This window comes from Centrocercus urophasianus, unplaced genomic scaffold, assembly GCF_019232065.1.
Source record: "Centrocercus urophasianus isolate 14NV4802_14NV808 unplaced genomic scaffold, USGS_Curo_1.0 seq_10, whole genome shotgun sequence".
Lineage (NCBI taxonomy): Eukaryota > Metazoa > Chordata > Aves > Galliformes > Phasianidae > Centrocercus > Centrocercus urophasianus.
This window is the reverse complement of record NW_024884142.1, coordinates 80,314,332-80,329,662: the sequence shown is the minus strand read 5'-3', so window position 1 is coordinate 80,329,662 and position 15,331 is coordinate 80,314,332. Positions and strand designations below refer to the sequence as shown.

Genomic DNA, 15,331 nt, shown 5'->3' with positions numbered 1-15,331 from the left:
TTTTTGGATGCATTAAGTGACTGCTTCCCAGAAGAACTAATCTTTAGAAACCCACAAGAAAAAAAGGTACTCTCTTTGATTTGGTTTCAGTTGTTGCACAAGAGGTGCTAGGCGTTCCAGAGATATTAGTGGGAGAGCCACTCTACAATAGCAGCCATAATTCAATTAAGCTTTTAGCAGTAAATACATTCAGCACTCGCAGTGAATATGTTTTACAGTGAAAATATTTTAACTTTCAAATTAAAATAGCCATCCCATCCCCACACCCCCCCCCCAAAAAAAAAAAAAAAAGAAAAAAAGAAAAAAAGAAAAGTTTACTTGCAGCCTGGTGCCAGATAAAAAACATTGTATTGGAACACCAAGTATACCTTGTGCTGCAACTGCTAGCAGTGGTTGAGTGACTCTCAGAGATTAACAGAGAAGCTAAGTAGTGAAAGTCATGTCAAAGGTGGGAAGTGGACAGTCTACAGCTGAGAAGTTCAGTGAATAAATTAAAATATTCCTATACTGAACCTATGGCTTCTAGGAGGTGGATCAGATGAGCTGAATGAGTTCAGATAAGAACACAGAAAATATGAGACTGAAAAGTTAGGTAATGCACTGCTGTCAGCAAATGGTAATTGTACAAGCATGCTGGAAGAATGAAGAGATGAATTTTAGGATTGCTGACCCATCATTGTAAAGTAAAAAAAACAGAGTGGGAAAGGACTTTCAATGATCATCAAGACCAACTGACCATGTCAGGTTTAACGAAATGTTGACCCTGATGGTGTTTTCCAAATGCCTCTTGAACACTGACGGGCATGGGGCATAAACCACCTCTCTAGGAAGCCTATTTCAGTGTTTGACCACCTTCAAGGTGAAGAAATTTTTCTTAATGTCCATTCTGTTTTGTTTTCTTCTTACTGAAAAGAAAATGTAACTTAGAGGTACTATAATGATGTGTTTAACTAGTTGATATGGTTTAGTGTAGAAATTCCAATCGAGCCTTATAAATTTGTGAAGGGTTATGTTATTTTCTGGTATTTTACCCAATCCTCAGTGCTTCATCAGAGTGTGTAGAAATATTAAAATGAAATGTTTTGCAGGTTTTGTTTCAGTGATAGATGATACACTTTGAAATAACAATTTGAGCCAAGAGGATCCTATGAATCTTGTATCAAAAACAGGACTCCATTTTTATTAATTTGAGTATTTACTTAACTCCTTTTCACGGATAGTGTTTTGTGGAAAAATTGTAAATGGAAAAACTGTGAAGATTATACAGGAGTTGAGGGGAGAAGTGATGTGAAGAAAGAGAAATCTAAATACTGTTCTTCAGAAGGGTGCAATTTCTGTTTCACTTTGAATGTAAGAGAAAAATACTTTTATCCCCATTTTAGCTGCTGCTTTGTTTGGCTGATGCATTTATTTTGGAAGCGGTTCTTTTATCATATAAAAAATATGCTGTGTACTGTGGAATGCTCTTCTCTTTCAAGTCCTGTTACTCGTTATGTCATTCCATACACTGCAAATTGTGCTGTTCTACGCAAGTGACCTTTAGTTAGATCTTTAATGAATTTAAGGTTGCTAATGACTTACACTTAAAGCTGTTTCAAATGTTAGCCTGATAAATACAGCAATGTGAAAATAAAGATGAATTCTTGGTTCTTCTATATTAACTGAAGAAGTGGCAAGATAGCCTGACATTATCCAGCTGCAGTTCAAAACAGTGATGTGTTTTGAGGGATGATTTCCTTTGAACTCTGCTGCATTCACTTCTGTCAGCTTCAAGTGCTGTAGCAGCACCCAAGCATGCTCAAATCAAAGTTGTATTTCAATTTAAATCAGAGTAAATTTAGTATAACTATCCAGTATAAGTAAATAAACATCCATAATTCTATCACCATTTTTATTTTTGGAGCTTGTATTTACTTGTTTTATCCTAATCTTGTTTTAGCAAAATTCTCTCCTGAACAGTGTGAGTAGATAATCAGAAGTTTCTTTAAGTGATGATAGATACATAATGCTGTGACATGCTTTGCCCATCTTTTCATAGAGGGCATTTTCTCCCACCTTTTTAATTTATTTGCTTGTTCTCTTCTTTCTTTCTTTCTTTCTTTTTCTTTTTTTTTTTTTTTTTTCCTCCCCTGTATTATACTTTATTTTACAGCGGTACAGAAAAAAAGAAGGAAAAACCTCCTGGACAGAAAGAAAAAAAAGAGGAATCTCATTCTAATGATCAAAGTCCACAAACTCAAGCATCACCTTCTCCCCAGCCGCCCTCACAGACTCTCCAAACACACAGGCAAACTCCAGAAAGCAAGAGTTCTGCTCCAACTAAAAGGTTTTCACAGTACAGAGCTAGAAAATGATTGTAATGACACTGAGTTCATATCTGACAACAAGTCATGTGAAATAGCTCCAATTTCCTGATCAAGTTAATGTTTAATTTTTTTTTGTGAAAGAATATGCATTCAATATACATTGCAACAGAGCAAATCTCTTGAAAAATTTTGAGCAAATTTGAGATTGCAAAACGTTTTTGCTCAGTGATTGAAATTCTAATATAGTAAATTTACCTCTAATCATTCATTATCTTAAAGTACATAACAATTATTTTGACTTGATCTTTCTCTACAACCACATTATAGGTTTTGTCTAAATAGTTGAATTGAGTGCATTTTGTGCATAGACATTTACTACTTGCTGTTACATTTCTGAAAGGCTAGTGTTATTGCAATTCTATTTTTTTGGACGTTTTTCTATTCAGAAAAACCGCAGTTCAGATTTTTTTCTTTATTTTGATTTTTGCCTTTTCTCTCTTTTAATTCCTGCTAGTTTGCAGGAGAATTCACTTTTATTCTGATTCTTTACTCGAGTGAAGTTGCATTTTGACACCCAAATCACAGAACTGCTTGACTTGACTGAAGGTAGGAGTTCTAGATTTGCCTCTGTTCCTCTTTTTGGAGGAACAAAAAATAGAAAATAAAAAATTAATGGACTGGAAAGTTAAGGAAGTGAATTTTATGATTTGGTTTTAATTCTGAATTTAAAGGCTATTCAGATCACTTACTGTGTTGAGCTTTCGGGATTTTTTTTCCCTTTTTTGCATTTTTTTTTCTTTTGGTTCATTATCTTATTGTTTTGGAAACTCTGACATCTTTTTCTCTTAAGTTTTTTGTTTGGGAGGCAAACCTTTAAATTTATTTCTCTGAAATTTACTGTAGTTCACAAGATTGTTGTCTTGCATTGCTTGAATTCTAATAAATATTTAAATTTCCACTTGACTGATGCATGTCATAACACTGCATAAAGGCTGTCTTCATGTCTTGTACAAACTCTACGTTATCTGAAGCTGAACTTGCAGCCTGTTGTCCTTTTACCTTGGTATCTCACTGTAAAGGTGTTTGCCTGAAGTCTTGCATACTAATCTTCTGCAATGTGGGGAAAAAAATAAACGCCTTTTGTGGTCTCGTGGTGTAACATGATTTGGTTAATGTGTTTGTCTCAGGACCTTTTCTAGCCTCCTGAGGTGCTGTGAAGGTGAGCTTGCCAGTTCTGAGGCTACAGTTCAGAACTTACGCCTGCAAAAAGCATTTCTGATGGGATGACATGTAACACTGCTAGCTGAACAGATGCAGACAAAGACAGTTGGATGAGAGTAATATGGCCTATATCACTTTTGAACATATTTTCCCTGATTTGTGTATGAAACGAACTAATGACTGCAAAACTTTTCAGCTTCCTATTATTGTAAATTGGCTACAATAAGATTGCTGAAAAAGTACATCAGAATTCAGAGATTTGTCTATAACACTGAGCTAACCCTAGCTTGCCTTTGTGTAAGAAGTTTGCAGGCATTTTTCAAAATGATTGAAGCTATTAATGTTGTTTAAAATGGGCTACCTCCAAAGCAATCTTATTCAATCATAGTCTGGCAGAGTTTTTCCTCCATGGATTGTTGGTTTAAATCGAATAGTGTATCAGTCAACAAAAAATCAACTTTTCTGAGTGATTTTTTAAAAGTTTATTCCTTAAGTCTAATATGTTGTAGCTGCTTTTTCCCCTTTTTTTCTAATTTCTTAGCAAAGTGGTAACGAAGTATAGAGATCTTTTTTGTTCAAGACTTTATGTAAGAGTATATGAAAATGCAAAAGAATGGATAAAACATTTGGCATCTGTCTTGCTCAGTTGTTTTTGTTCATCCAGTTAGAACTTTTTGACTAATCTTTTTTTCCTGTTTCATGCTTCAGCTTGAAGGAAGATCTAGCTCTGCTTTTGTCTACTGCTGCTTGATCTGTCGGTTGCAAACCCATTCCAGTTACTCTTATCTTCTTGTCATTCTAAAATATATATTTTTTTTTCTTCTAGCATAAAGAGATCGTTGACTGCTGAAAAACCTCACAGTGCTTGGGAGAGCTCAGATGACAGTCGTAACAAGCTACTGAGAGTAGCATCAACATCTAAATTAATATCGAAAGTGGCAAAGAATGCAGACAAGTACGTATAGTTGGTGCATAAAAGTGAGTGAACTTAAAAATCAAAATATTAAGAAATTGCATAATTTAGTGAACTGGAATATATGCAAAAAAAAAAAAAAATTTGCACTTTTGTTTTCACTGCAAATAATTACTTGCACAATTTGGAAATGTGACACTCCAGATACTAGCGGAATCTGAAAATAGTTATAAAATGTGAAAGCATGAAGTGAGTGTAAATATATTTTAATGGTCTGTTTGGATTAGCAGAATTATGTGCTATGAGTTATGATTTATAGCTTAATACTACTGTAGTGAAGTTTCTAACCTGTCATTTTAATGATTAATAATTATTTGAAAATGCCATTATATTTCCTTGCTGTTAATTCACTGGATTTGACGTGTGTGTTTCTAAAGTAGATTGTAGTTACAAAAATAAACATATATGATTTCAGGTAGGTCACTGGTTAACAAATTTCTGCATACTGTTTCCAGATAATAGGCAAAGATTTTCTTTTCAGTCTGACCTTTAGTATGCCAGGGTTTATTTTCTGTTACTTCTGTCCATCAGAGAGTTCTATTTAAACAGTAAAGTGTTGCAGTGTTTTTCTAGGCCTGCTTTACAGCTTTTATTAATGCTTTCTGCATGGCGGCCGACTTTCACACAGCAACTGTGCATGTGCTTGCTTTCCTGCTCTGCCCTAAAAAACCCAAGAGTCCCTAGACATCAAAGAAGGCCTGAAGAATTGAATGGTGTTTTCTTATTTCATTAAGGTCTTGACAAGGCATAGAATACCACTTCTCCACCTTCTTAACATGAAGGGTTAGTTCTGGAGGAGCGAGCCTAACGGTGCTCAAAGTGGCTGGTAGGCTGCTGGGTGCTGAGGCCAGGCTGAAGCCTTCCCTGCTTTGCTCTGTACATCAGGCTGCCAGAATGCAGTGGGATGCCACACTCAGCAAAAACATTTCTGGATATCCAAGATAAACCACTGCAACTATAAATTAAGTTACCTTTTTGTCAATAGTGAATGGTGACAATGGTTTGTTGCTTTTTATCTGCTATGTTCTCCCGACCACATGGTGGAAGCCCTGTCTCCTCTGTCCTTACGTGTGGGTTATGCACTCTAAACCACTGTTCCCCTTGTGCTCTTCTTCAGTATTATTTTTCTCAGTTAGTCTCTCCACAGGGAAGGCACTAGGAAAGAATAGCACTGAGTAGTTACTTACCCACTTCTGTTAGCACAGGCACGAGTTTGTGTTTTGCTCTAACTCTGCATTGCTGACCCCCTTGCTTAACCCACTTTTTGTCCTCTTTGCCACTTCAGCTTCCAGCTTCATATTTGTATGTTTGGTTTCATTTTTATCTTTTGGAATTGTGCTCACTTTGTTGAAATCATTGTGCTGACTTTTGGGTTGAGACCTCTGCTGTTTTCTGAGATCCCTCTGAGTTCTGAGTTTACCCCAAAAGTACTGCCAGCTTATCTACCTTCCTGATCTCATACATCTACTCATTAATCTTCATTCAAATAATCATTAACTGATTCAAGGCAGGGCTACCTGAAAACCACTCCTGCTACAACAGGCAGAACTCCTCAGGCCTTTCAGAGTAATTTCCATGATGGTGTCCTGAGCTTCCATGTGAGACTTGCAAACACATATTTAATAAGATTGGTGTAAGTGCATACCATCTTCCCTAGGAACAGAAAGAACAAAAACATCATAAATTAATTTGTGGGGCATAGGTATCGGCACATTTACTAAAAGCTTTATGTTTAGCCTGAAGAGTGCTGTGGCTCAATGAAGTGCTGTGTGAGAGAGATTATGGCTTACATATTTTGCAAGTACTTTTGTTTCCTTTTAGTACTGTTTTTGACTTTCAGAACTTAAATGCCCTGTTTTCCCAGTAGTAGCAGAGTACTTATAGATAATATTTATGAATGAACAGCCCTCTTCTTAATCAAATTTATTTCCCGATTTCTATTATCCTAATAAAATATCTTTCCAAAAGTGTTAAGGTTTTCCTTTATTTAATATTGAAAAATATATTTTAATTTTATTTCCTTTCTGTGTATTGATTCAGGAAGGGTCAAAGTGAGTGCCTTGTTTCATTTTCCTGCTTTTTCTCTGGAAGACATTAAATGCCACCCTTCTATCGTCTCTACTGTAGAGCAAATCAGATGTCTAAGATAAGAGTGGTTGACAAAAGATTAGGATCAATTACTATCAGAAAAAGTTATTTGTCCACAGCTTGAAGCTCACATATCTTAAAGCATTGGGCAAAAAATGAAACTTCTAACAGTGTGGATTGTAAACTATTGTCTGATTGAGGAATGGATATTACAGTGTATTGAGTCTTTTGTTCTTACTTTCAGATTTATAGTAAAAAGAGTATTTGCATTCAAGAGCACACATTAAAGCTCATTTCTTAGGTCCTGCATGCTTGATTTCTAGTAGAATCGGTTGTATTGTGCAAAGACTGTGTTTAAAGTTCCCAATTATAGAAGTTGACCTAATCAACCTAAAATTGCCAGTCTTGTGCAAGGGAATAGAATTCAGCCCCTACTGTAGGCCTCAGGACAGAAATTTTTTACATGCGCTTTGTGCTGCCAGCCCGGAATATGGACTTTGTTTAGTAAGCTCAATCTTTAAGCCAGCGCTGAACCGTAATTCAGTCTAATGTCACGAGAAGTGACAGCATTCTCACAGCAGCCAATCATTCAATGTTTTTTAGGCAAAACTGTGAATTTGTCTTTAATTTATCTTTTGGTAGCACGGTGAAGGGTGACTGTACCAATAGCCAGAGACGACTTTCCTCATTTCCTCATGCATATGCTTGACCCTTAGTCACTGTTGCAAAAACTCGACCTCTATCCATTGGCTGCCTCTCATACCTTGCTGCTGAATTTCAAATGTATTCGAGGGTGGAATTTTATTTATTTTTTAATAATGCAATAAGTTCTCCCATCAAGACGTGTTATTCTGACAAGAAGAACTCTGATGCTAGAAATCAGTATTTCTTCCCCCCACCCCCCCAAAAAAAACCCAAAAAGACAGAAATTTTTGTGAAAGTTCATTCTTGGTTCTGGCAAGGAAAGATATCCGAACTGCATTCCTTGAGAAGACCTTGTGTGTATCCAGCAGTGCTGTGTGGATCCATTTTAAATGAAACTGTGACTTGCTTACATTTAACCCACGTGTCTAACAGGGTTAATTCCTAGAGAATTTCATGTTGTTCTGTGCAGACAACTTGTTTTGACAGGTGGTAAATTCTTCACATGCAGACCTGAGGGTGTTTGGCAGCTTAAAACATTTTGTTGTTACATATTTGCTCTCTTAAAATGGAATTTTCAGTCCACAAAAATTATAACCTTGATAATTTATTTTAAACATCATTTTACCTCTTGCTGTCAAAGTAGTTCTTAGAAACCCGTGCCATGCTGTCAAATGCTTTAACTTGAAAATAAAAATATAGAGACCTGAGTGAAAAATGTGTGTAAATGCTTACTACGTTGACCAAAGTTAATTATATAGCATCCTGTGGTACAGTTACATTACACACAGACTCTGAGAGTCTTTGTATAGTACCAAATGGAATAAAATATAAAAGTAGATTATATGGGTTTCGTGAAGTCCTAACAAAAACTTTGAATTTTTCCCTAGGCACAAAGATGTCATCATCAGCCAAGGTAAATAAAAAACTTTATTTTTAAATAAATATGAAAAAAATTATTTTTAACTGAATAGTATTTCTTGTAAATAAATGCATTAGGAATTGTGGTTTTGAAACAGGGATGCAGAGCTAAAATTGAGTTACTGCTTACTTCAAAGACTGATCTTGCCAACCCTTACTCAAGGCCTCTGTAAAGGTCTTTGAAATTATGGATAATGCCTCATCAAACTGGATCTTTAGATAGGACAGAGAATTTTGGTGGGTGGTGGGAAGATTCATTTTACTTCTCTGGGTTGTGCTCTATTTTTCCGTCTATGTATATTTGCAAATGGAGAGAGGTTAAGAAAGCAAAAAAAAAATTAAGCTTTTAAACTGTGTACCAGTCTTCATCCAAGCACAGGTGAGAGTGAGAATTTAGAAATAGTTTTAAGATATTTTGTTTCTGTCCCATAACCAGCAAAAATGTCAACTCGTGAAAAAAACAGCCAAGGTAAGAATTAAGCTATGCCCGTTGGTCACTTTCTAATTTACCTCTCTTGTGAATCTTTTACTTGGCTTTTCACAAACAAAGAGCATCAATGCATGATCTCTTAAAAACTCTGAGCACCTAAATGAAATAGTTCAACTTTCTTATTTAAATAGATTACAGTATGCATATTAATATATACAAGGTGGATTATTGGAGTAGACTAAAATAAATTACTACATGCGTAATTTTCTTAGAGAGGAATGTGTTTAAATAAGTCTCTTCAAGTCTTGCATTGTTGCCTAAGATATCAGATTATTAAGAACTGCCAACTAAAAGATTTGTTTTCTCAGCTTTCTGTCTTGCCAATATTAAAACATACACATGCTGATGAGACAAGAACAGAACCTGAAGGTTCTCATATAGTTTCCTAACATGAGAAATGAGTCTCTCCTAAAGTGTATGCTGTTATATCGATCAATCTTGCATTCTGTGGCTACCTGCTGCTGCTGGCTTGCTCAGTCAGGAAAAGGAGCCATCCCTCTGATCATGATGGAATGTGACAATAAAAGAAATCCTTTTCTCGTGTCGCCAAACTACTCTGCTTTGATGTCCTGCAAACTGTACCGAAGCATGCAGTTTCAAAACTGAAGCATGTTACCTAAGTGCATGCTGTACACAACATCAATCTATGCACAGAGGTTTTGTTTCATGCTTTTTTTGCTGCTAATTAACAAATCTGTAGTCTCAAAACTGTGTGCTGCAAGCAAAACTACATTATAAACAGTTTGATTACTTTCAATCTCCTTTGAATTTTCTTTCAAACAAAACAGTCAGGATTTTTGGAAGCTAGCATAAATTCTTTTAATATGCAGAAAATTAACTCGAATCCAGTAACTTTACTTTTTTTTCTAATTTACAGAGAAATTACAGATATAAAATATTCTAAATTGATTTATATCAAAAGCATCATTTGAAGACAATAGGAGTAAAAAGGGATGCGTAAGCAGCAGGAATGCTGCTTAATGCCAGGGCTCCTAACACCCACCAGCTGTAGAACCACGTGTAGCAATGGTTACTATAAAAAGAAAACTAATCTGTACTCTCCAGACCAGCTGCAATTTAGCTTTGCAAGAATTAAAAAAAAAAATAAAAATAAAAAACCAGTCACACTAAAAATACCTGCTAAAATACACAGCTTTGCAATACCGAGTTGCATACAGCTAAAATACCTTGAATACTAATCCTTTCCTGAAAATATGCATCTACAATTCTACACGTCCTGCCAAACATGGGCTGTCTCTCAGTTCTCTCATCTTGGTGGCTATAACGTACGTGGCCTTGATGTTTCTCTGCTATTTATTATGTTACTGCAGATGATGTGAACTTTCAGTGAATGATGAATGAGTACCTTTCTGTGCATGTCATGCCTTAGTTTGCTCTGAGCCTGGCTGAATGAAAGAGAAATATGATGTGGATTAGTGACCCCATGTGAAGATGGAAAGTCTCATCACAGAAAACGCATTTACTAATGTTTTTAAAGTGTAAAATAGTGTCAAAACATCACTCTACCTTTAACACTAACAAATTTGCAATTAGAAGGGTTCTACCTACAAAGACTTTTTTTTTAATATGGACCAATGGATGTATTTTATGACAGTTGTATGTGTATTTTATATCAGCTTTTTGTGCATGCCTGTGTTGGGTTATGTGTTAGATTTTGTTTTGGGTTTACTATCACAGAAGTAACCACTTGTAAGCTATGGTAGTTGCAGAGGGATTTCACCCCCCACCCCCTCCCAGTATCATCTTAGAAATGCTCAGCTAATGCTCAGCCAGTTCTCTGCAGTGCAACAACATGTTTGGGGCAGGTGACTTTAAACCAGTTCTCTACAAGATAGTTGCTATTTAATATCCAATTAACAATGGACATCTTGACTCAAGTGTCAGAACGTTCAGCGTTCAGTGGTTAATGTGATTTCAGAAGGCAGATCCTTGCAACTGGACAGATTTGGCTTGAGCAGGATAGGATGGAGGGTAGCTGCAGCTGCTGCTTTTCTGCGAGACCTCCCTGTTTTGCAAACCAAAGAGGAGACAAGCAGCTCAGACACTCTTTTGTGGCTTGTCAGCTTTTACCTCTAAAAACAAGTCTGTAGTGTGCTGTTAATTAGGTTCCTGCAGCTCGCCTGAGCTGCTCCTTTTGCTGGGCTGCATGTGCCTCACTGTGTACCCCAGCACACACCTCCTACGCTAATGATTGCACTTCTTAACTTCAGTGTGCAGGGGCTTTAGGACACTGCTGGTGTGCAAACCATCCGGCTTCAAAACAGATCGACAAAGAAGTCCTTTTTCTGCCTTTATGCACTTGGAAACAGTAACATAGCAAATTATTGTAGCAGAAGATAATTGCAGGCAGTAATGGGATGGAAGATGACCGTCCTGCATAGCTGTGACCATTTGTGGAATCAGTTTTGCTTTCTTTTATTGATTCAGATTATTCAAGAAGATACTTTGAAATTTGTCACTGTGTTAGAATGCCACAAAATGCAGCGAAATGTGGTTTTGCATACTTAGTTCTTGGAATCTTATTTATCTAGCAGCAGTATTACCTGTCTTGTGACCACCCGTGTATGTTCGTTGTGATTTCTGTTGAAGTATTATCTGTGAAAATGAAAGGTTTGAGCAATACCTGAGAATTAATCTTAGATGAGTTTCAGTAGATGAAAGGCATTAGCTTTATCTGATTCGGCACGGAGCCCCCAGAGAGCACACGGTGGGTGCTGCATGTGAACATCCCCAAGACCTGGGCGCCCCTCTCCTACCAGCAGCCACAGTCTGTATCTGCCTCCTGGGCAATCTCTTGAATTTCCTCACATAGCACTGAGGCCATACATATGAGCAGTGTTGGTCATACCTTCTCTTGCAGCACCTGATACTGCTCCCTCGGTGCCTCTCTCTCACATGGATTGAGCTGCACCTGCTGTACATTAAGGTTAGTCCTGAGATCCGTGCATCTGGGCATATGCTGAAGCAGATGCAATGCAGGAATGCTTTTGTAATGCCAATCCAATGAGGGAAGTATTAGACACGCTTCCATATGTATGCTGGAGAGGTTTGGGGGTTAGGTTCTTTGTTTCTCCTTGCAAACCAGGACAATTTTTTTTTCCAATAAAGTCAAATACTAAGAAGTATTAAAATTCTCTGAAAATCCAATAAAGTTATGGATGGAACAAGCAGATGCTTGCTACAATCTTAAAAGGACACTGAACTTTTTCTAAATTCTTTACCAGCAGGTGCTTATAATTGCCTATAAAGGCTATCTTGATTTTTACTTCAGGAGATATTTTTTAAAGTATTAATCATAAAGAATTCATATTTTATTTGCAAGAGCTAAATAACCTGTTGGTTTGGGGGTTTTGGTTTGTTTGTATTGTTGGTGGGTTTTTTTTCAGATAAAAGGTAATTTTTTCACTGAGATTCTAAACTTGAGTTTGAATTTCAGTGATAGCAGCTCTGTACACGAATCCCTTGTTCATTTACTATAATGTAATAGGAGACATTTAGACATTTTTGGATGGCAATAAAAACCATATGTGAAAGAATTAATGAAAAACATTCACTGCATTCCTAAGTTTGTTTCTTTTTAGATTGTGCTATGTTAGTTTCCAGTACTTTTTCTTCTGTTAGTTTTAACTGCGCTGTAGTTCTAGCTTCACAGAAAAGGGCAATGAAACTCACAGTGGAAATATTTACCCTGCTGACAGTGTGTCCTGTCCACCGAGAGCACAAAATCCAGTAACTATTTCAGAACGGTTTTGTTATCAGACAGAGAGGTGCTTATTGAAGGTGTTCAGGTATCTGAAGGCAAATAGTGACCTGGTCTCTCATATTTCTTTGGGCTTCTGGCCCTTGTATGGGCACAGTGCATGTTATTAAAAAAAACATCAGTACTGTCAGAAAAATAAATTTGCTTTGATGTACTTGTGAGTTTTATCACTGATTTCTGAAGAAGTCAGGACTTAATTCTTTAAGCAGGAAGGTTTTAGATACTGAGTTTAGTCCTACTGAGTTACTTGTGTGCAGTATTGTTTTTTGCAAGTCTATTTTTTTTTTTACAGGAAAAAGCTAGTTACTATTACACCTGAATTACTTCAGCGTGAATGATAACTTATTACTATCTAGATAGCTGGAGTTTCCACATATGATTTTCATATCACATTATGTAAAATTATTAACCAAAGGTCTGTTAAGAAATTGCAAGACAAAACCATTAAATGATTCTAAACCCACTCAGGTCTTTGTTCTAGCTGCTTTTTCAGACTGTTTGCCTTGCAGCAGCACTTAGCAGTGACAGTGCCTGCCTGCTTCTCTGGTTCTGCCTCTGATACTTGGGTTGGGATGGAGCAGGCAGACCAGCCACCTTGTTTGGGACACCCTGTAACACAAAATGCAGTGATCTGGGCATGGTGACTGAATGCAGTTTTATTTTTTCTCTGTGCAGTTAGCATTGGTTTAAATTAGAAACAGGATTGTTAAGCCTTTGTCCCTCAGGTTAGTGGTCCTATGGAGTTCTTGGACACAGGCCTGAAGGCAGAAAGCCTGTGGGAAAGAAGCTATTTGTAGTATTAAAAAGCATAACTTCACTGGTCAAGCAGCTAGAACGTGAAGACAGATTAATAAATGTACTCTGGATGTGGTAGTTTATTGTATGTTATTAGAGAGTTCTGCTTGGCCAAGCTAGCTGGAGACACATGGGGTTTTTGGTTGCTGGTAATTTGCTCCAAGGATTAGATTAAGATGATAAATGCAAATAAAACTGAGATGCAGTTTTTGAGGTACATATTTTGATGTGCCAGTCCCAGACCTCTCCCTTGCTCTCCCAGACCTCAAATAGTCATTAATAGTTTCCAAGGTCCAATTGTGCTAACGGTTTCTTAAGAATTACTTAGATGAACAATTGTCATTTATCCACTATTTATTTCTAGGCACACACATATATAAATAAACATCAACTGTGTATGCACGTTAGACTTCCAATTATGCATACATTTTCTAGCTGGAAAGCACTTAATTACAGTTCAGACTTAGGGAGCTTCCCCAGAGTCTGCCTAAGGTGTGATGAATAGTGATACAAAATGCATTTTAACATTTCCTCTGGTCTTGTAGAAATCAGTAAGAGACAATTAGGTCTTCTCACGTGCTTCTAGGAAACCACTGTGTGCTCCTGGACAATTTCATATGGAGGTTTGTTTTTTTTGGAAGTCAGGATCTTGGTTTAGCTACATCACTGTCTTCAAATTTCAGAAGGATATAAGCAGTAGCTTTCATGTCTCCTGAACCTCTCTTCTCTATAAATATTCCTTTGATCTTTTTTTCTGCTGTTTTCAGTTCCTACTTGTTTTCCTCATTTTTGCCTGGAAACCATCCGTATTCCCCTGAGAATATGGTTCACAAAGTAATGAATTGCTTAAGTGTGACTGCATGAGGCTTCCTGTGCTAGTTTCATGTAAGCACTGATTTCAGCCCTGCAGAGGGTTGTATTGCCATATATTTCTGATGTGTTTTCACCTGCAATATTTTTCACTTGTTACCTTCCAGCTTCTTCCATGAATTCCTGGGTTTTAAACTGTCGGTTCCAAGAGTGAATTAATCAGCTTTGTATGAAGTGGAATTTTACTGTTTCCTTTGTGCAGCGTTCTCATTTTCCACAAGACCTGATTAAAAGTTTGTCTGTATTAATGGGAATCTTGTTTTGATATAAGGAGATTTTGCAGAATTCCCTTGGTCCTTGCATTCTGTTTGTCCACAGTTCTCTAGTTAAGTTTTGTCCTAGATTCTTGGAGCAGCATGAACCAGTAGTTCCTTGGCAGTCAGCAAGATGCATTTGTTTGTTTGCAGATCAGGCAGGCTTCCTGGGTCCCTCTCTATAGCAGCACCTTGTTTCACCAACAGACTTATTCTTCTCTTTTTAGCAGGCCGTAAACTTTCAGAGAATCCTCAGGAGAGCAGATACTCTGCTTGCTAATGTCTGCTTTCAGTCTGCTGGGACCTATTTGGCTTAGTGTTTACACTAATGAACTTAGCACAGGAAATTTCGCTGATGACGTGAAGCTGAGTGACCAAACCAATAGAGTGGAAGCTGGAGATTTAATACAGGAAGACCTAGATGTTCCTGAAGTCTGGAGCAGGAGGAGATAAAATTAAATTATTCAAAGTGCAAGATCATATGTGCAGGAGTTGTTAGTGATGTTTTACCTATAAAAGCCTGTAAGGTTGTTTGCCAAAATGAGATGGTAAGTAAAAGGACTCTAACATGCTACTTCATCACACAAAGGTTGAACCTCTTATTATGAAAACATAAATGCAATCCATTGTGTGTTGGAAGTAATTCTAACAGACATACACAACCTTAGAGGGGGGTGAAAAAATAATGCCTCAAAACTCTGGTAAGCTCTCCTCTGTAGTATGTCAGGCAGTTATAGACACCAGTGTTCATAAAAGGCAAATTTTATGGCTGTGTGGAGCCAGACTGAAATTTTATCATGCAAGAGGACAGTCAAATAGCAGGATGTGTGTTGGATCATGTATTTTTGCATCTCTGGGGAAATTATTAACTCAGCCAGAGACCTCTGGGGATCCTGCAGAGCTCTGCATGGAGATTGCATGGTTCAGCACAGCTGGAGGGCTCCCATGTGAGGTTCATAAGCCTGAGCTGATCCTGCGCACAAAACTGGG

At 37.2% G+C, this 15,331-nt stretch overlaps 1 protein-coding gene across 5 annotated transcripts in view; it reads left to right on the top strand.

Moving 5' to 3' along the window:
* The window catches only part of EML4 (EMAP like 4), a 149,753-nt gene that overhangs the window by 90,979 nt on the left and 43,443 nt on the right, over positions 1-15,331 (top strand). For 2 of the 5 annotated variants that reach the window (XM_042829853.1, XM_042829864.1), the window contains exons 4-7: positions 2,153-2,326; positions 4,354-4,482; positions 8,121-8,146; positions 8,588-8,620. In XM_042829853.1, coding sequence (XP_042685787.1) covers positions 2,153-2,326; positions 4,354-4,482; positions 8,121-8,146; positions 8,588-8,620 — 362 coding nt within the window. The remainder of the gene's footprint in view (positions 1-2,152; positions 2,327-4,353; positions 4,483-8,120; positions 8,147-8,587; positions 8,621-15,331) is intronic. The other 3 variants (XM_042829861.1, XM_042829866.1, XM_042829874.1) reach the window with 3 other exon arrangements.